Here is a 20264-nt window from a genome sequence, read left to right on the forward strand (position 1 = left end):
ATCCACTGAATTTTGCATTTTTCAGTGCTTCAATGTTTCTCTATATTTAATTAACTTACAGTGTAGATGTTCATAAAAGCTCAAGGTTATTTTATCAAAACAGAGAAAACTGAAATAAAAGTGACTTTTCAGCAAAATATATCACTAATTGAACATAAAAATAAGTGTCATTTATCAAACTACATGGGTTTTATTAATGAATCATTATTGCATTAGGTGACAGTGTTTCCATATTCACTACAGAGCCTCTGAATGTCCAAACAAGACAAATCTGGTGCTGCTGAAAAGTTGAGAAACTGCATTTTTCCTGAATTATTTACATGTAATCAATGGGATCCGTGAATCAAAAGTAATTAAACATTTTAGATCAGTGGATGCTTTTGGTCGTGGGCGGCTGTTCAGGTGTTTGTGGGTTAAATAAATGTGTTCCTTTCATACTGTTATCAAAGTTTTGGTTGATTCAACATTTGACAGCAGTAAAAAAAAAAAATCAGAAGTGTGTAAAATATGCATTTTTTTCTCATGTTTTAAAACAGCCTGGTGTTGAATTTACCTAAAGAAATTTAATGAACAAAGGGAAGCCAATTATTTACTAGACTAACGACTAACAGGCCTTGGAAAAATAGTATCATATGGATGTAAAAAGTAAAAAATAATGAAAATTAATAAAATTTATAAACCCGTTTTTAGTTTCAGTTATTAATTTATATATTCCAAATAGATCTGTGATTAAAAAAGTAAGAAAATAAAGACACAACAAACATATATTAAGTATGCATTTTCTGCTGCTAGAATCATGAAGTAGTATGGAATCATGGGAGTTGTAGTTTCTTCTACCAGTGCTAATGAAAAAAATGATGTTTGTAGATGATGTAATGTGTTGAAGATTTACTCACATTGTTTGTTTACATATATTCATGTTGTGAAATTAAAATAGCTGTGAGTAATGATGATAATGGAGCGTATGATGCCACTTACAGGCAATAAAAGAGAGACAGGCTGTCGTCTCTGAATTTCAGCATTACAGAAAACATTTGTAAGTCAACAAAGTCAACAAAATATATAGGTTTTGTCATTTTGTTTTGCATATTTTAAAGCGCAAATGTCAAATTTTAATGGTTTGACGGGACATCTGGACGGAGAAAAGATATACAGCGGAATTAAAGGATGATGAATTAAAAATATAACAGAATTTGACTGCAGCTCCAGTGTTCCAATCCAGTCCAATCCATTTTATATATATATAGCACATTTAAACAACAAGAACATTTCCAAAGTGCTGCACATCATAAAACCAATAAAACAATTAAAGGAAAAACCCTAAAAACAATAAATAAGTAAAATTACGACAATGCTCTAAATAAAACAGGTAAAAATAATAAAGTAAGTAAAAAAGTAATATGTTGAGGGCATATTTTATTTTAGACAAATGGAACCATAAAAACATCAGCATTTTGGTGAGCTACAAGCTTATTCCAGCAGGACCATCGACAAACACAAAGAGTTACAAGATTAAATGAAATTCAAAGAGTTTATAAGTGATATAAGTGAAAAATGAGAGATGATGGATTGGAAATGACAGCAAACACCAAGAATAAACACCACGTCACATCTAGACATAGACATGCGGTAAAGAAGGGGTAAAAGTAAGATTAAATGTGACACTATGGATCTGAGATGACTTAAAGCATCCATTTTAACTCATTAGAACTTTACAATCACAGTATATTTAATAATGAACTAAGTATCCATTGGTTCATCTACTTCTTTTGTCTCCTCTTTAGAGTCTCAGCTGGTCTTTGGATTTCTCTTCCTCTTTTACTTTTGCTCTGGGATAGATTAAATGTTGTGTGGCACCATACCCATGAAATAGGCTCCATAATCTTTGAAAGAAAAAACAAAACAAAACACCCTCCTCCCTATGGTTTAGGAGTTAAATCATTTCTGAACAAACTTCTGAACGCCACCACTCTCTGCAGGTCTTCAGCAGTCTTTCACCAGGCATCTTGAATACTTTGCAAACAGACCAACGTTAAGTCTTTTAAATTGCTATTTTAAATCAAGCGTTCCATAATTTTGCAGACATTTACGGCGTCTTATCACATATGCGTGGTGATGTACATGACTGCCAAAACTGCTCATTTAAAACGGCTGATTATTTAAAGATGTGATGCAACTTAAAGCAACCTCATCATGATGTATGTGCCATGTTGTGTGCAGCCCTAAAGCTGGTGGAGGGCGCCCTCTGTTGGCTACTGCAGCAATTACATCAGAGCTTCTTTTATGGTGTTTGCCAAATATCTACACACCGGAAATGAAGGCTTGGGCACATTCTTTGCAGAACAGTAAACACCATTATATAGTGTTTTGGAAAACAGTTCTGTTCCAGATGCAAAACATGTCTAAAATTATCCAGAACTGAACAGATTTAAGGATCCATGTACCAACCACCATATGCTTTACAAAACAATGTCTATGTGGACTGCCTAATTATCATTTTACTCTTATTCTTATTACTGTTATGATAATCATTATTAATATTACTGATGGAGTTAAAAACTGAACTCACCAAGAATAAGATGAAGAATGTAAAATATTATCACTGGCAATAAAGAGGAATAAACAAACCAAGCGGCATCGAAAATTATTGAGAAAATGTAAAACTCTAAAATAATGAATATGTTGTTGTTGTTTTTTTAAAGTTAATCTAATTTTGTTTGATTCACGAGATATTTCACAAAAATTACTTTAGATTTACCCAATCCTTGGATATTTCAATCTTTATTAAATCTTGAGGGAAATTTCAATAACCTAAGGTAATTCTATTCGTATTTCAAGAGACTGAAAAATGATAAATAATAAATAAACAACTGTTTATCAATCAAAATATCACTGAATATTGAATATCATTTTCTTTTAGTCTATTAGTGGTGTATTTTCTCTATGAATATTTGACTTGTCTGTAATTTAGTCTCTGTTCCTCTCTTATTAACTCTATGTTACTATGGTGCAATGGGGTATTTTTGTGGCAGTGCCTACTGCCACAGTACTGTGGCACAAAATATTGGTTTGTCTATTGCCACAGAGCCAATCAAATGTTAGCATTTGTACAAGAGCCAATCAGGGATACTGTTCCATGAACTCATTAGCCTCTTGTTGCCACAGTACTGTGGTGATTTATGGCATATACTTCAGTTCATTCTTTTGTGCATTTTGCTACAACAGTAAGAAAGTAAGTAAGTAAATTTAATTCATAGAGCACTTTTCACAGTCACAAAGTGCTTTACAGTGTGAAGTACAAATAAACAGTACAAATAAAAATACCATTAAAATACCATTAAAAACACAATAAAATACAGTTTAAAATACAATTAAAATATAATAAATACATAAAGTGTAATCATTTAGTAGCAGCCCTGAGTCAGTTGGGAAATTCAAAAGCCTGCTTGAACAGGAGTATTTTGAGGTATTTTTTAAAACTCTCTACAGAGTCCATGGACCATAGGTGTAGAGGCAGGTCATTCCAAAGATGCAGTGCTACAGCTTTAAAAGACCTGTCAGCCCGTGTGCTAAAACAGGTGTGTGGAACCATCAGCAGGCGCTGCCCTGAAGACCTCAGGTTATGAGCCGAGCTGTAGGGCTGTACTGTGGCAACTGATGGAAGAAACGACAAATTAGTGATAATATATAGTACAGAACAGGAATTATTGTTCAAAATACTCTATATGTTGTTTTGTGGTGTTCTTTGCTCTGTGCAGTCAGTGAGGCTGAAGAAGGTGGGTGGAGCTACATGTTAGATGCAGCAGTGTGCTGTTTTACTTCTCAGTTCTGTGTCAGTTCAGTGTATTGAGTGCTGTGGTCTGAATTCTGCACTCTGAACGTTGTCCCAGTGTCTGATTTTTTTATCAGTGTCAGATTTACCAACTGGCACCCTTGACACCGTGCCCCCCAGTCCCACCCCATTTGAAAATCTTAAAAAAAAAGAAAAAAAAAACAAAAAACCTTTTACCAGGAATTGAGCCCAGGTCTTTCACATTGCAGCCTGATAAGTTGAATTTCCACTATTACTGAGTCTGACCTATTTGCTATCTGATTGTCTTGGTACTTTTTGGGACGTAACAAGTTACCCGTCTAGACATGATATAACAAGGGCACTGACTGGCTCCGTGGTAATAGACAAACCGATATTTCATGCCACTGTACTGTGTCAGTAGCCACTTCTGATTTTTTTTCTGTGTAAAACAAATGTCCATCCTTTTTGAATGCTAGACTTTCTTTTATATAACCCTTGTTTTGTTTGGTTTTAATGCTAATTCGAAATAAATGAACAAACAAACAATGTCTAAGCAAACACACAAACCTATAAAGTTTCTCTGTAATGTCCTTACATTCCTGGTGATTGCTAAAAATTTAGATTAAAAAGAATTAGTTTTTTTCTTTCAGACTAAAACAGACAAAACAACAGACAAATCAACTTTTAAACAGGTTTATTGACATGTGTATAGCGATTGTCTGTGCACCGGACGATTACAGAAGAATATGATATAAAATAATACAAAATAGTTACTGTACATAATAACACAAATGTATTTAAAGGAATGCATTGTTACTGTGAGGTTTTCTGCTGTTGAATACGTGCCAGCTACTCACTCACCGATGAGATGAGCTCAGAAGTTGAGGGTGTTGAGGTTTTGTCACCTGGAATGAAGATCAACTGATACACATAAATCAACAGTAGTCAGAGAGGAGTTAATGCTGTTAATAGTGAAGAACCTGATGTCATGTTAAAATATACTTTATCTGAACGTTTCACCAGTACTAAGAGTCTAAAAAAACATGAAAAAGGAAATTGCATATGGACATCTGTAACCCGCAGAGGGGCTGAAATGACGAATAAAACAAAAGGTTAAAAAAGTAAATGAACTAAAACGAACAGGTCACGAACTAAAACATCCAAAAGGGTGCCGCAACGGTTCCTCCATCCACATGCCAATGGTGTTACATCAATTGTATACATTATCTTCAGAAGCAGAACTCAGTGGATTTGGCGTGCTTAGTAAAGGGCAGCGGATACAGATGTTTTTATCGCCTGTTTGTGGATTCAATAAACCCCCTTTCAATAAGACCCGTATGTGACTGATCCTGGACCTGTGGCCACGTACTCTACTGTAAGCAACTCGGACATTACATTACACGACAACTCCCACATGTAATGTTTATGTTTTGCCGCTCTAAAACCTTTGAATACACAACAAAAGCTGTCTATCTTTATTCCAATATCTGAAATCACTGTGACACACTAATCCTGAGCTACAGTAATTAGAAACATTACAAACATCCACCATGTTAGGGAGATTAGATCTTGTATTTAGACTTCATTCCATTGTGTAGACTTGAATTTTCCGTATTTTTATCTAAAACAGCAGGCTAATTTTTAGTAGATACGTTTTGTTTTTTTGTTTTTTTTTTGTTGTTGTTGGTCTAAATACAAGATGCAAACAGGTGTTGATGCGGACATCTTTCTGCAGTAACTTTTGGTGGAAAATATTAGCATAGTAGCACAAAGTGGGGATATGGTCGTTCTCATTCACAAAACATCACGCATCTATCAAGTATGAGGATTTTTTTCCTTTTTTTTGTTTCTTTTTTAAACAGAGGTCTTCCAAAACAAAATATAAATAATAATAACAAAAAAAAAAAAAACAGACATGCTGCAATTTGAACAGCTGAAGACTCGGAAGACATCTTGAGTCTGCCGCCTCTCGCACAGCGGCAAGTGCTCTCAGCATGAGTTGGCAATCCACCGTGCAAAGTTTCAGAGTGTGTAGTGTACATACTGTTCGTGTACGTTTCAGCACATGCAAGCTAGACACAATTTCAGGTGAGTGTGTATTATCAATTACGCGTCTTCCATACTTGAGGCTATTATTAAAATTATTGGACTTTTCAAGCTAGATCGTCACCAAGCTACACCATAATATTCAGTTACAAAAATAGTATCACAATATAGACCATTCAATATGAGCACCAGGGAAGGCTAAATATAGCCTGAGTATTTGGCTACATTCATTGTCTGGGCAATGTTTACGGTAGCAGTGTGTTAAGTGTGTGTCGGACACAGTGTTGGCAACGTTTTCTCACTCACAAGCTCTCCTACATCTACCACACGATAATAATCTGAAACATACAGAACTTGCTCACACTGAGTAACAACAGTTAACTAAAACCAATTATCAGTTAGAAAAATAGTTGTATTTTTTTTTTTAACACTGAACATCTAAAATAATTCCTCCCACACCCCTCCCAAATAAACCCCTCCCCATTTCCTAACAAAATAGTTATCTCTGAAACGAAAAAAAAAAAAAAAAAAAAAAAAAAAAAAAGCAAGGTTATCTTTTGAGGTTATGCAAGGTCAAATCTTTTGACACTCCATCGTACTTACACAGACCCTGTTTAGTTCAGTAACCAGAAGTGTGTTCAAATCAACACAAATACAGCCTTTAACAACTACTACTTGTGCCTAAATACACCGATTTCTTTGATTAGGCTCCTGAATCCATTGGAAATGAAAGATAGTAGATACTCAGTCATGGTTTCATTTGTTCATCTTTAACTCTGAGTGCTTTGGTTACAATCACACACACTTGGATTATTTTTCCAACGTTGAACACGCCTCTGGTTGAGCCCTTAACCTGAAACCCCTTCAGCCATGTCTGACATGACTGCTGACCTATGCTTGGCTAAACATAGCACAACATGTAGCTTATATAAGAGAGTGCTTTTATTGCTTTAGAGAGTTATGAAGTGGATGTTACCCAGTTTTAATTCCAAGCCATTGTTTACATTCCACCGGTTTGCTGATTGGGATAAGATCTGACTGGGGAAGGTGAACTCCCTGTGGTCTGTTCTTTTTGTCGATTGTATTGCAGTGCTGATTAAGAGTCTGCAGGATTTCATGCCAATTTCGTAAGACACACATGGTCTCATTTATGGGTGCTCTGTGCATAGATTTCACACACAAAAACAAAACCAAAAATCTGCATATACTCTAAAGCATCCTGATGTCACATGGAAGCATAAACCTCTGATCAAAAAAATACCCCCACACCTAGCATAAGAATATAATACTGCCCACCGTGAGAATACAGTACGAATATAAATCAGGTTATTTACATATTAGAAAGAGGATAAAAGAAAGTATGTAAAATACAGGAGAAAGTGCTGTTGCGTCTAATTAAGGGACGAAATCATTCAGGTGCAGCATTTTACAGCAGCGGCTGTAGCAGAGCGTAGACACTGTCAGAAATTAAATGCATTACTATTACTGTGCAACACCGTTCATTAATGGCCATACTGTCCTAAACAGTACATGATTCTCAAATGGATAAATGTGTTAAGGCCTGGGTCTTTCTAAAAATAGGTATGGAATTATTGTTTGAGAACGATTATTAAAATTCCTGTGGATGTACAACTTTTCTGTTGTTGTATGTTGGTTCATCATTTTAATGAACTGGGTGGTTGAAATGAAAAAAAGCAGACTCTTTAACAACTGCCCATCACTTAAGTTAAGAAATTCTGCACATTTCAATACTATGTTGTTCACCTCTTTGTCACATTTTAAACCAATCAACAAACACTGAAGAAAAAACAAGGGAAGGAATATTTAATCCCCAGCTCCATTCAGAAACACAACGTTGGACGAAGCTTATTCTACTCTCAGATTGTGGTCTGTGTGTGACAAACTCACATACCTTTAGAACGTGAAAATAACCTCGTTAATTACCTTTAAATATTTAACACAACAACGTTTGCAACGTGAATGAAGCTCAGGTGTCTGTTACTGTGAGTGTGGTTGCTGTAGCGTGGCTACTAGTCAATGGGGCCCTGGAAGATGAGCCGTGTGCAGCCGGGGGTGCTGAGGGCAGTGGAGCAGAAGGGGCACACAGGTCTGAAGGCGTGTGTCCCGTGGGGGAGGGGGGTCTCAGCCCAGTACTTGGCTGTCCTCTCTGAGCAGACATGGCCACATGGCACAAAACCGTGAGTGGGAGCTCCGGCGTCCACATAGACCGCTGGCTCGCAGCCCAGCCACAGGGGCACATAGGGACCCACGCTCCTGCACAGGGGACATTCTCGACGGGCTGTGGAGCCGTCGCCCTCTCCTCGGTCCTGCTCACCCTCGGACCTCTGACCCCAGTCGTGGCGTCCGTGAACATGGCCGCAGGCGAGGTAGACCCAGGGCTGACGTTCTTCAAGGCTGAAGAAGATGGATTGTGTTTAACTTTGTGGAGTTTCTGCAGATTTCACCAAGTTAAACTATCGACTTTTGGCAAAACTGATCTGGATGCAACTGTAAGTCCTAGTTTTTAGTATTGACTGGACAGGCTGGTGAGGCTGCTAATGTGAAAAAGATCAGTATTTGTCATTGCATTTGAACCTCATGTCTTTCTAACTTTTCATGGCAAACCCTAATGGCTTTTTACCCATAATTCTAAAAGGTGGGCGCAAGGGACTTCAACAAACTTCATCCAAGCATTAAAACACTCTATCCTCCAGTCAGATACATTGAAATTGCATCGTTTTATCGGTTTTATCACTTTTATGTTTATCAAGATTTTTTTTGTTTTTTTAATGCCTATACATTTTATTGCTTCCCCTGCCCCCTGCTGTAATGCTTTGATGTTTTATGTAAAGCACTTGTCTTGTACATGAAATGTGCTTTATAAATAAACCTTCCTTGCCTTGCTTAACCATGTCTGATGAAAGTAATAGGAACAGAAACACTTTTAACTTTTTATTCCTAAATGCAGCTTTTTTTGTAATGAAAGGAAGAGATGCCTCCTTAATCTACATAAAAGCCAAATCGCTACATGGGTGTGTTCTGATCATTTCATATTGGTCTTATTTGTTATTGCTGTAAAGTATTAAGTATAGATCATCTTAACGAGAGTAATATTAGTTTCCAATCAGTCTTTAAGACCTGTTTAAATCAGATTTAAGTCCTTGGAAGGCCTGAAATTCAGATGAAATAATCTACTTTTTGAGCACAGAAGGAGTTTCTAATTCTTTCTTTTTCATTGCTTCTGTATTCTGATATAAAACTAGATACAGACAGAAATAATTCATTATTCTGGAGACGCTGAGCAGATTACAATGTACTGGCTCTCACCTGTGGCTGCGTGGGAGACTGGGGAAGGCCAGTGTGCTGAGGCCTACGGGGCACTGGGGCCGGGACGCATTAAGCTCCTGGCGAAGTGCTTCCAAGTGACGTAAGGTGGGCGCACGCAGGAGACCCTCGCCTGTGCGCCACAGCAGGGTGGCCCCGCACAGATCGACCAAGGAGCCGTCACGTAGTGCACTGCTCTCACCCTCAGCCTACAGAGAGGAATGAGTAGAGACACAGAGATGCATACACACTTACAATACAACAAGAACATGAAAAGCAAACCTACTTAGGCATCTAAAGCAATGTTTCCACAACAGAAACTTTCCATAGGAACAAGTAATGTTTGGAGGAGCTACCACAGGGACCCAGATCTAAATTTAGTTCCAGGGACTTCATTTTACCCCCAAAAACTCCTGAGGGGGGTAGTACCAAAGACCCTCATTAACAGAGATAATGCAGTGCACTATCTCTGTTAATGAGGATGTGTGTGCTAACGGTACATTTCCTGTCAGATCCCACAAGAGTGTTTTGCTAAGACAGAGACGAGTCTTGAACATTGTCTTGATCTTTTTCTATGTTAAAATATATAATGTCCCCTTGGAATGGAATGTGACTGGATCTGTGCTACTATCCCAAAGGACTTGAACACTGGAGAAGACCTTAATATAGGAAATCATGTTGTCTTGTTTCTGAACTGCCTCTGGTACTATGTTCTCACTGTTCAGGAACATAGGGGCGGGGCTTAAAATGTCTGCAATATTTCCAGCTCAGGTACTATCAGCAAAAAAAAAAAAAAAAAAAAAAAAACCTGCAGTTATAAGTCACTGACACCTTATGCTGGAGTTAAACATGGAGTTAAATGATACAGTATCAGGTGACAAACAGACTGACAATGAAATCTAAGCCCTAGTGACAATTAATGCTGCGGATGAAATACGTGTGTGAAAAAGCAGCAGTTTTTACAGACCATACTTTGCAGATCAGATGACTAATCTACACCACAGCAGAACTGAATACAATCCACAAATTGAAGGTACCCTTTAGTCTGTGAGACTTGAGTACCAGGACTAAGGCCATGTCCACACGAAAACTGCATTATTTCCTATCCGATCCTTTCATTTTCATTTTCAAAAAACTGCTCCATTGTTTCAGGAAATATCTGCGTCCACACAAAACCACTGAAAAGGACTGAAAACAATGTAGTACAAATGTCAGGCCTCTATGTGGCGTTGTAATGCTCTTGCAAAAAACAGAGAAGAAAATGTCTAGCATGTGCATAAAGCTTGTGCGCTGTATACAAACCACAGACTACAGAAGAAGAAGAACAATAACAACAACATCAACTCTCCACAGTAGTAGTTTATTGCTCATTGTAATGAAAGAGTAGCTGAAGATTTTGATTCAGTATTTCCAATAGGCTCAATGAATGTTGTAGCATGAGCACTACACTGTAGTCTGCCACAGTTGTTGTTGTTGTTGTTGTGAAGTGGCGGCTTGCTTCCAGGGTGAAAAGTTAGAGAGGTGGGGCTATGACATTATCATTTTAGAAAAGTTGAGATTTGGTTGTACAGACCAACATGCGAAACTGGTGTTTTCAAATTAATCCACTTTGGGATAAGAAAAAGTTGCAGTTTCAGTGATTGAAAACACCGGTTTCGTGTGGAGGAAAAGCCTATCTGATACAAAATTTTTGTGGATACAACCTAAACAGTCTTCGCATGGACAGGGCCTAAAAGGGATTCTGGGTACTTTGGTAGAAACACAGCCTAATGCATAAAAAAAACCATGTAGTTACAGAGTAATGAGGATAACCGACACCCCACTTGTACTTAGTCACTCACTAGTTTGCCCCGACTGGGACCAGAGCGAGTCTCCCGCAGAGCATAGACGTCTCCACAGACTGAGATCTCCCTCCACAACCCCTGCTTAGGGTCCTCTGGGAACCCCTCTGGATGCATCACCAGCACCCCATTGGTAGTCAGACCATCCATGTGGCCGTCCGGGTTTTTCCATTTGGTAGCTTTTTCCTGTAGAAGCACAGACATATCAACACATAAAGCTTAACTCATATTATCTTATTACATTACAAGAAAAAGGACACTCTTCAAACCTTTGCTATATTTTTGTTCATGAGTTGTGATGACGCAGTTTCCAAAAATAAGATTTTTTATCAGACACCTTTGTTGCTCATGATTCTACTCACCCCTAAGAAGATATTTTTGGAGGAGTCAAAGCCTGCAGCGTAGATGCGTGCGGTGTAGGGAGGGTTGCGTTCACAAACCACTCTGCAGGCAAAGCGTGAGATGGTGCTGGGAGCAATGGAAGGGTCCTCCCCCTCCTTTCCTCCTCCAGAGGTATCTGTCACCACAAAGTCAATGGGGCTTTCTGTGGACCGTCCGATCTGTGAGGGATACAGCCGAGAACTTCACTGACATTCTCAAATACCTTTCAGAAAAGGAGGTACACAGTCATACCTTATAAAGCCTTATGTGGGAAGGTACATAAATAAATCTGTCATGCTGTTATGAGAGCAGCACTTAAGTGTAAAATATACAGTTTAATAATAAACATCTACTTATCATATATAATGGTGGCTGCAATGGACTAAAATAGTATGCCTGCTGTTGAAATGCTTTTAATTCATTACATAACAGCATATTTTTGGAGAGATCGTTAAAATAGTGTATGAACTCTCTGGGATTATCTGGCAGAAGCAAATGGTTGAAAAATCTGACAGTCGAGTTGATTTCCTTGGCGTGTTACCTGAAACATATCTGTGTTGTTGTCATGGCAGTATTCCACCACCACCGTCTGATTCCTGGACAAAGTAAAAGAGATGCTGTGCTGCCCCCTGCTGTGCACAGCCTGCAACAACAACAAAAACATGTTAATGCACTGACGGTTTCTCCTTTTTTTGAGCACAGAGGTGTGGTGTGGAGCCATGTTGTCAGTAAAAGGGAAAAACATTATGGCCACATAAGCATTATCATAAATGAAACACATTTTATACTGTTTGTAGTAGCTCCATGTGACACCCAACCCTATTACAGAGCCTATTCATGTTCATCTGTGGCTTTGCTCTGCTCCATTCTTCATTATAAAAGTTGTGAACACAGGAAGGAGGCATTCTTATTCCACCTTCAAGGCAGGACGAGAGGCATAAACCAAATCGACATTTGTGTCATACAGAAACCAGCACTGCAGGAGAACTGTGTGACATTTTGATGGCATGTTTAGTACTGACAGTGGGAGATAACAGAAACAGTTGGTAGATCCAGTTGATTTTGGTTTCACAACTGCAGTTTAAGAAGTAGCCTATGAAAGAACTTTGTACAATATACCTACATGACCTGCCTTTTTCTGTACTTTTCATGGCTTCAAGATATACATGTATATCTGTTTCTAACTCCAGTGTGTTGTCAGTGTCTCCAGTAGCCCTGTTTCATAGAATGGAGAAAAATTAATCAAGAGACTAATTTTAGATTGGAATGCTGCTGTCTCTGTTTCTTTCACTGCATTCTATTGGATCAGATTTATGCACATTAAAACCATTATCTCCTCATCATGAGCTACTGCAGCTCCTTTGTCTTTATTCTGGTACTTTTTCTTCTTTTGTTTAGTGGCTGATGATAACCGGCACTAATGTGGAATTCACCCCCCCCCCCCCGAAAAAAGTTTAGAAAAAGTGTTTTCACACTGTAAATTAAAAAAAAAAAAAAACATGATTCAGTTTCATCCAGACTGAGTCTTGGTTTGACCAAAACAGGTAGTTATTAAAGCTTAAAGTTGGTTCAGTACACACTTGAGCATTTTTCTGTGTGACTGATTCACATATTAATGTATTTTTAGAACTGTTGTTTATGTCAAGAGTATTATCACAGAGCAATTACAGTAGTTTATATGTTCATAACAGGATAGATTTTTCCAAGGTTTTGCACCAATCATTTGTGTGTCCTGGACATCATGTAACAACTATGTTTACTTCTAGCCATATTATCTTTGTGAACAACACAAATGTAATGAAGATAATAATCTGAAGTACAATATTGAGGAGCAGCATGGCCAAAGTGAGGAATTTCTGCAACGTGAACATAATATAAGCCAAATAAAGTTTGTAGTGTGCGTCCTTTTACCTGGACATTGGACATAAACCAAGGACTGAGACACACATGCTACAGATGAGGCTCCAGAAGATGTTGAATTCATTACTACTTTTGCCAAATGGGCTGGTGTAAGTATTTGAATATTTACTGAACAGAAAGTGTTGTAACTATTGCAAACTTGCATCGTTGCTGGTGTGAATATGGATGCAAAATATTTGTAGGTGAGTATTTTGCAATTTTGAGCAATTTATTTGTTGCACTCCACTGTACATTAAGGCCTTAACCTGAGAAACCTGCTAAAATGAGGGGCTTATAATAACAGGGTTCCCACTCTTTCCCTGAAATTATTTTCCAGGAAATTTTAAGCCACTACAGAAACAAGTTATCACATCATATGCTAATACATCCCCATCATTATTTCGAAGTGTTCTTTTCTATAGTTGGAACTTGCATTTACCCAGATTCTTTCTATGTTTATTACTCAGACATTTGATGTGCAGTTTATGGCTATAATTTATCTCTGAAAAACAATTATGACAAATTTATCATAGAATAATGCAAACACACCCACAGATTACAGCGTGGGACTTCATTATATGACAAACTGGAGTTACAATGTTCAACTGGACAATTCCCAACTCAACTTTCTCTTCTCTCTTACTTTCTCTCCCGTACTTCCTCTAAAAATATTTGTATATTTTCTATAAATCACTGAAAAACAATTTCCCTTGCTTCATCTCAGATTAGGCACACGAGGTCACAAGGCAGGGGGAGGATAAATAATTTTCCAGGATAACTTAACCTTTTCTAAGACATTTGACCTTTTTTCTCATTTTCCATATGTTTTCCATGACTGGAAAATTGGCCAATCATTTTCCAGGTTTTCCAGGACGTGTGGGAACCCTGAACAGGGTTGATATCAAAAAATATGTTTGAATATATTTCATCAAGCATTGGCTTCACATTTATGCATCTGTATGTTGTAATAAACACGTCCATACACATAAGGTCACAGAGCTGTGCACTCATGCTTTGTCATTCTTCCTCTGGTGCATTTATGAAAGGAAACAGTAAGTTACAGGAAGGAAACTACTGTTAGACTGATAAAACACAAAGTACACAAACATGCAAACATACCTTGCTGTCCTGTGGGGTGTTGAGGATGTGCACAGCGCTGGGTTTGACGCCATTGGCCTTGGCTCTGCGGTACAGAGCAAAGCGGCTCTTTCTGCGCCCACGGTCTCCACTTGGAAGTGAGCCATTGTACCTGCAGAAAAACAATAAACACACAGAAGACAAACATAAGACTACAAAAACAAGTACATTACATTTGACTAATTCAAAGTAGACAAATACATGGCTGTCCCATGACTGTAACTGTAAATTAAAACCCAATAACGCTAACTGAAACTGTATCGTGTGATCAGCTTGTGTGCACATTTATTTCTAGCTTCTAATCTTTACTGTAGATTCTTCAGGTCTAAATCAACAGCAGACCTTCACCACTCCTTACTGAAAGGACAAACACCACTTGATCTCAGTCACAGAGGCGCTCACTCTCCATCTCATCACTTGAAAGCTGAATAGAATGTTCAACATGACAGAGTGAATTTTTACCCCAACACCACATAACACAATCAGCTACAGCCCTGAGTGAGAGCTTCAGCCATGACTCAGTACTTTGTGTACATTAATAGAGGCAGACATTATATTTGTGAGCCATTTCATAAGGCTGGTACATAATTGATGAGTGTTTTATAATTTAATGTCAAACTTTTTAAAGATGATGTCAGTTTGGCAGGAGGTGGTACTTCGACGATGGTGCTGACAGAAAAATCCACTCTGTCCTCAGTTTTCCTGAAGCGGAGTCCAAGCGCATTTTCACAGTTCGAATTCACATAGCAGGCTGCATGCTGGTTTTCAGCTTTTTGCTAATCAGCAGAGCATGGTCCTTGATAAAAACTATTCAGAGGATAACCTGTGGACAAAACATACACTGCAAGGGACAATAAGTCTGGGTGTCCTGGCCTTCAGACCAAATCAGATCACAGGGCATCTGGTTTGTCTCTGTTGGGATCAGTCTCACAGTGATCTCACAGCGGGGGGGTGAGGGAACCACTGCTCGCTTTGACAGGGTCTGTACTCGAAAGACGAAGCTGTAATTGGTTCATGAAGCAGTATTTCAAAATAAAAGTAATCAAGGGCTGTTTCTGCAAGTAAGTAAGTTATAGGTCTGACAGCTAATATCCTGGCTATGTCATTTTAAACAGACGTGCTTCCTGTTCTTTTTGTCGTTGTGTATTACTACTAATCAAATAGTTGGAGTTTCTTGGTCTTTGTCAGGCTGTATTAGAGGATTACAACATTAATTTTGATTTCTGTGATAAATTGAGTCTTACCAAAACAATAAAATAACCACGTGGAAATGCCTTCTTCTTATGAATAAAAGGCTTTTACTCACATTTGATTATTTTCTTATTAAGAACGTTTGGAGAATTTTTCAAATAACCATGAAACAAAATATAGTATATTAATACCTGGCTTATCAGCATCCTTCTCCTATTCAGAAATAAGCCGTTCTGTGTCACGTTCATTTTCCTTCATGTTTTTTTTCTTCCATATTTCCTGTCTGCATCCACTCCAGATGAAGAATACAACATAATAGAAGACAGAAATTTTCTATTGTTACATGATATATATTGCTACTTCACACAACTGTATTTGTAATAACAGATTGTAGAATAAATGATGAAATGAAGCAGAATCATCACATTCATTTATGGTGAACACATAGCTTTGGTCAGTGAATGTCACAAACTGGGATGACTAGAATGATGAAACCAAAAGAATGTGAAGAGATGCATAGATATTTAAAATTAACCACAATATTTACCTACATAGAGTAACTAATACTACACTCTCATGTCTTTCCTCTTTATCTATTTTAAACAGATTTAATTTTGATTCAAGTTCCGCACACTGCTTGTTATTACATTTCAGTAAAATTAAATTAAAATAAAAACTATTGGAAACTGAAGGCTCTTCTGAGAGGAGTGGTAGCAAAAACAGTTACCTTTCTTAATGTTATTAGTAAAATATGAAACAAATCCAAAATTAACAAAGGAGGCTCTGTTATACGAGCTATTTTGACTGTTCCTGGGAGCAGATTGTTGGCATTGTGCAGTTGTAATGAGCCACACTTTCATTAGTCTCGGGACAGAATCGATTTACTTAGGACAATAGCAGTCAGCAGAACATGGGTTGGAAGATCAAGTATATTATATGTCAGAGTTACAAAAATAAATAAACAAATTATAACAAAAAATACAAGCTACTCTCATTGTGAATATTGGGGAAATTTAAGCTCCACCAGCAAAAGATGACTCAGCTCTCTCCCTGTGGTCTCCGGCTGTCAGTTTATACCAGACCAGCCTGACAAGAGAAGCACTGGGTCAGGAAAAGAAGACGCATGAGGACAGGCTTCAGAGGGGTTTGGTTAAAAGACAGACAATATTAAACGGGACCAAGGATAACAGGGTGCAGAGGTGACAACCGGTTTATAAGGAAAAAAGGTAGCTAGCACCTGCCTGGAGTCAGAACGACAGTCTGGAGATATAAGAAGACATACGAGTAGATCTAGAAAATCATAACAAAATGATGAGGCAGAATGAAGGGTGAAAAGACAATGCAAGACATACTGGTTGAGTCCAGTGGAGCCAGTGCTGTCCTGTAGCACCATGCATGTGCACGCATCATAAAATACAGCATAAAATATTCACTCCTTCTGCCCCCTGACACTGAGTTTATTTTTGTTGAGGGTGAGCCACTAAGGAGGCCTGGTTCTGAGAGAGTCAGCACATAGGGTAAAGAGGGAGAGACTGTGACAAAGCCTGTGTTAAAAGGGGGTATGGGCGAGATAAAAAGGTGAGGGACAGGTGCACATACAGGAATAGGGGGTCTTTGCATAGTGATGGTTTGACAGGTTTGGGAGTCAGAGGAGACTTTTCTGCTGGACAGGGCAGCACTGTCTGTGGTGTCCAGGCTAACTAAGGTAATAAGTGATGGCAGGCAGCCACTGCAAAGCTCACATGGCCCGCAATGAAGCAGGCATCGACCACACAGGGCATGTGATCATCAAGGCTGACAGATGCAAAGACAAACCACACTTTCACAAATGTGCCAGGAAAATATGATATCTGACAGGATGCAGTGAGAGAACAGTCTGTTCTGATGAGTATCTGCTGCATAAAAGAACTGCCTATCACTGTGATCAGCCTGAGAATGCTCTAAAACACATCAATTAACAGTCATTACATGCATTTAATGATATTTAAAGTCTCTTTTCTTGCACCGCATTTACTGTTATGGAGTGCACTGCAGAGCATGCAAGTGTTTGTAGCCAATGCGTTAACACAGACATTAAATTGTCACTCCTTAGTCTGATGTGAGGTTTAAAGGGCTGCTCTGTTCAAACACTTAGCAACACTAATCAGTATTCTGATGCAGGCAGACTCCAGCCTCCTCACTCCATGTTGAGCCAGAGGGGAAGAGATAGGCCATTAGGTCAGTTATCTTTGGCATACACAGGAAGCTCTGCAGGGCAAGAGGGAGGCCTGTGTAAGCCTGGATATGACTGTATGTGTGTGTGTGCGTGTGCATACGTGTTGTGGCATTTCTGGTCTCTGCAGACCCTGCACAGTGTGGAGCTGTAGGGGGTGGAAATGCTGTGGAGGCTGGTGGCTGTCATCAGCACATCCTGCCCACTGTCTGCTTGTGCTGCTGGTGTGCTGGGGCTTTTCTCCCCTTTCCCTTCCCAGCAAGCTAGTGGACATCTGGCTGCGACGTTTATTAATTAGTAATAAAAGACTAAACATCCTCAAATGCTATATATTTTTCAGACAGTGATATCCTCGGTCTTACTTTTAGCAATCACAAATCCAGCATAGTATGACATCATTGGGATTTTCAGCTTCAGCAATCCAGCGCTGCTTTCCTCCACTACAACCATTGATGAAAAAGCGGCTACATCCGTAGTATCCTTACGTACTGAGGATACAGTAGAATATGCACATTTCACAATCAATCACACGAGTTTGAAATAAAAACGTGGCATCGCTTAAGAGGATATTCTTTCCTAAGTTTTCTGGATACATTTCCACACAATCCAAGACTGGACACGTTTGGTGAAACAGCAGTGTACTATTAAAGGGAAACGAGCCTAAACTGGTTACTATAATGAATCTGCTATTCGTGAAACAACCACAAAGAGGTTTTGTCTGACACAAGCAGTGGATTAAACCTCAACTTGGTCTTTTTTTGACGTTTTACTCCAGTGCAGAAGGAAAGCTTTATGTTTGACGTTAATTTGCTCTCAAAGCGCTGCTACACAATTTATTATCGGTTTAAATTTTAAGAGACTTACCCAAGAATGACCAATTCGCCGTATTTTACCGGGTCTTTAACGGGCACATCATCATCTCCGTCTTTTTTCGGTGAATTCATCAGACTGGACTGCTCCAGGAGAAAAAAACGCGTCCAATGGCAATAGTGGAGGGATAAAACAATGCTAACACACTCGAAACTGGTGGAAGTGATATGGGCTGAAGACTATTAAAGTTTGGGCACAGTTGTGCAAAGTTTTTCCTCACTTCTTGATGTTTTTTTCACTATTTTCATCCCGTTAAGGAGCATTTTTTCGTGACTTTAATGTCTGTGTGTAGCTAGTTTGTATCGCGACGAATCTGTTCAGTAGCAAAGGATACAACAACGGCTAACGGCAGGGAGTGGAGCGTACCATGGTTTATGGGGGTGTGCATTAGAAACATGTATACAAATTGTGAATAAAAAGTACAGCTGGGGAGGGGGAACACAAATTCATAAAATTCAAAATTTGAATGCGTTAACAATTACCGGTTAAAAAGATGCAAACATATTTCTGATTTAATACGCAAATGCTCGTGAACCCAAACACCCCTATGGAAGAATAGTGGTTGCATCCATGGTGAGAAGCTGGCTCCCACACTAACAAAATAAAATAAGGCATTTCGAAATCCAGAGGAAGTGCCCACATCCTCTGGATTATGAGGGCCTCCTGGCACATTGTGAGTTTCTGACTAGGCTTCGTGACCTTTTGCAAAAAAAAAAAAAATAAATAAAGCTCTGATGTCGTGGGTCATTATAAAGTCTGACGTAATGAGATGCTTCGGGGGGTGTGGTATAGCTGGGATGTGGGTCACCACTGCGCCCCAGACGCGACACCTTCTCCTCTTGTCTGCATTTCATGTGGGAGTTGGGAGACAGATGTAGGCCGGCGGAATGGAGCCCCAAATCCCCCCTCTCTAATATGACACACTCTCTCTGTCTTTCTCCAAGTGCGACCTAAACACACAAACCCACAGAAGAGGTTCATGTGCATTACTCATCATCTTGTGACCGCATGAGGGCAGTGCACTCAATTGAAAAAAGAAAAATCCAGTCTAGGAAGTTAGTTAAGTGTTAATACTGTTAAATATGTGTGACTCATTGCTAAATACTCAACAGCTAAATCAATACACTGTTTTTGGGCCAGTGTATTCATATGAGTACTGCTGCTGGAATAGTGCCTACTCATTTGCATACTGAAGTAATATGAATGGATGGGACAAAGGCCTACAGTTTGGATCAGATACATGCGCCTTGTCACATACTCGTCACATTTTCTTCCAACAGCCTGGTTGCTGTCCATTGTTATTTGATGAGACAGAAAGCAAAGCCTTCGCTGCAGGCTTTTTGTACCAAACCCAGAGCTGGGGTGTCAGTAATAGAATCTGTTCAGTCTGCATAGTGGCATGGCTGCCTTCATCTGGAACAGTAGCCTTCTATGCTATGGTGGTATAACATGTGGTGACTTGCTTGCACAGTTAAGCACAGAGGCGCCACAACATATTTTGCATGACTCTGCAGTGTGTGTGGGGATGTTGGCCTTAGTTATCTGATGTACTGGTGTTATTAAAACATAT

The 20264-nt window shown here is 38.9% G+C and overlaps 1 protein-coding gene across 1 annotated transcript; it reads right to left on the reverse strand.

The window, feature by feature from the left end:
• Window positions 1–4470: 4470 nt before the first annotated feature.
• Window positions 4471–19028, reverse strand: LOC115415212 (E3 ubiquitin-protein ligase pellino homolog 2). The gene is made up of 7 exons (XM_030128716.1): window positions 18689–19028; window positions 14404–14533; window positions 11927–12028; window positions 11367–11564; window positions 11005–11190; window positions 9167–9372; window positions 4471–8254 (listed from the first exon to the last, which is right to left on the reverse strand). The coding sequence occupies exons 1-7, from the start codon at window positions 18766–18768 to the stop codon at window positions 7870–7872; spliced, it is 1287 nt and encodes a 428-aa protein (XP_029984576.1). The 5' UTR covers window positions 18769–19028; the 3' UTR covers window positions 4471–7869.
• Window positions 19029–20264: the final 1236 nt, after the last annotated feature.

Source organism: Sphaeramia orbicularis, chromosome 24 (genome assembly GCF_902148855.1).
Source record: "Sphaeramia orbicularis chromosome 24, fSphaOr1.1, whole genome shotgun sequence".
NCBI classification, from domain to species: domain Eukaryota; kingdom Metazoa; phylum Chordata; class Actinopteri; order Kurtiformes; family Apogonidae; genus Sphaeramia; species Sphaeramia orbicularis.

Coding starts and splice junctions, on each gene's coding strand:
- LOC115415212 (XM_030128716.1), bottom strand. CDS start 18,768: ATGAATTCACCGAAAAAAGACGGAGATGATGATGTGCCCGTTAAAGAC. Junction 14,534..18,688: donor GGCGAATTGGTCATTCTTGG/GTAAGTCTCTTA, acceptor GTTTTTCTGCAG/GTACAATGGCTCACTTCCAA. Junction 11,565..11,926: donor ACAACACAGATATGTTTCAG/GTAACACGCCAA, acceptor TATCCCTCACAG/ATCGGACGGTCCACAGAAAG.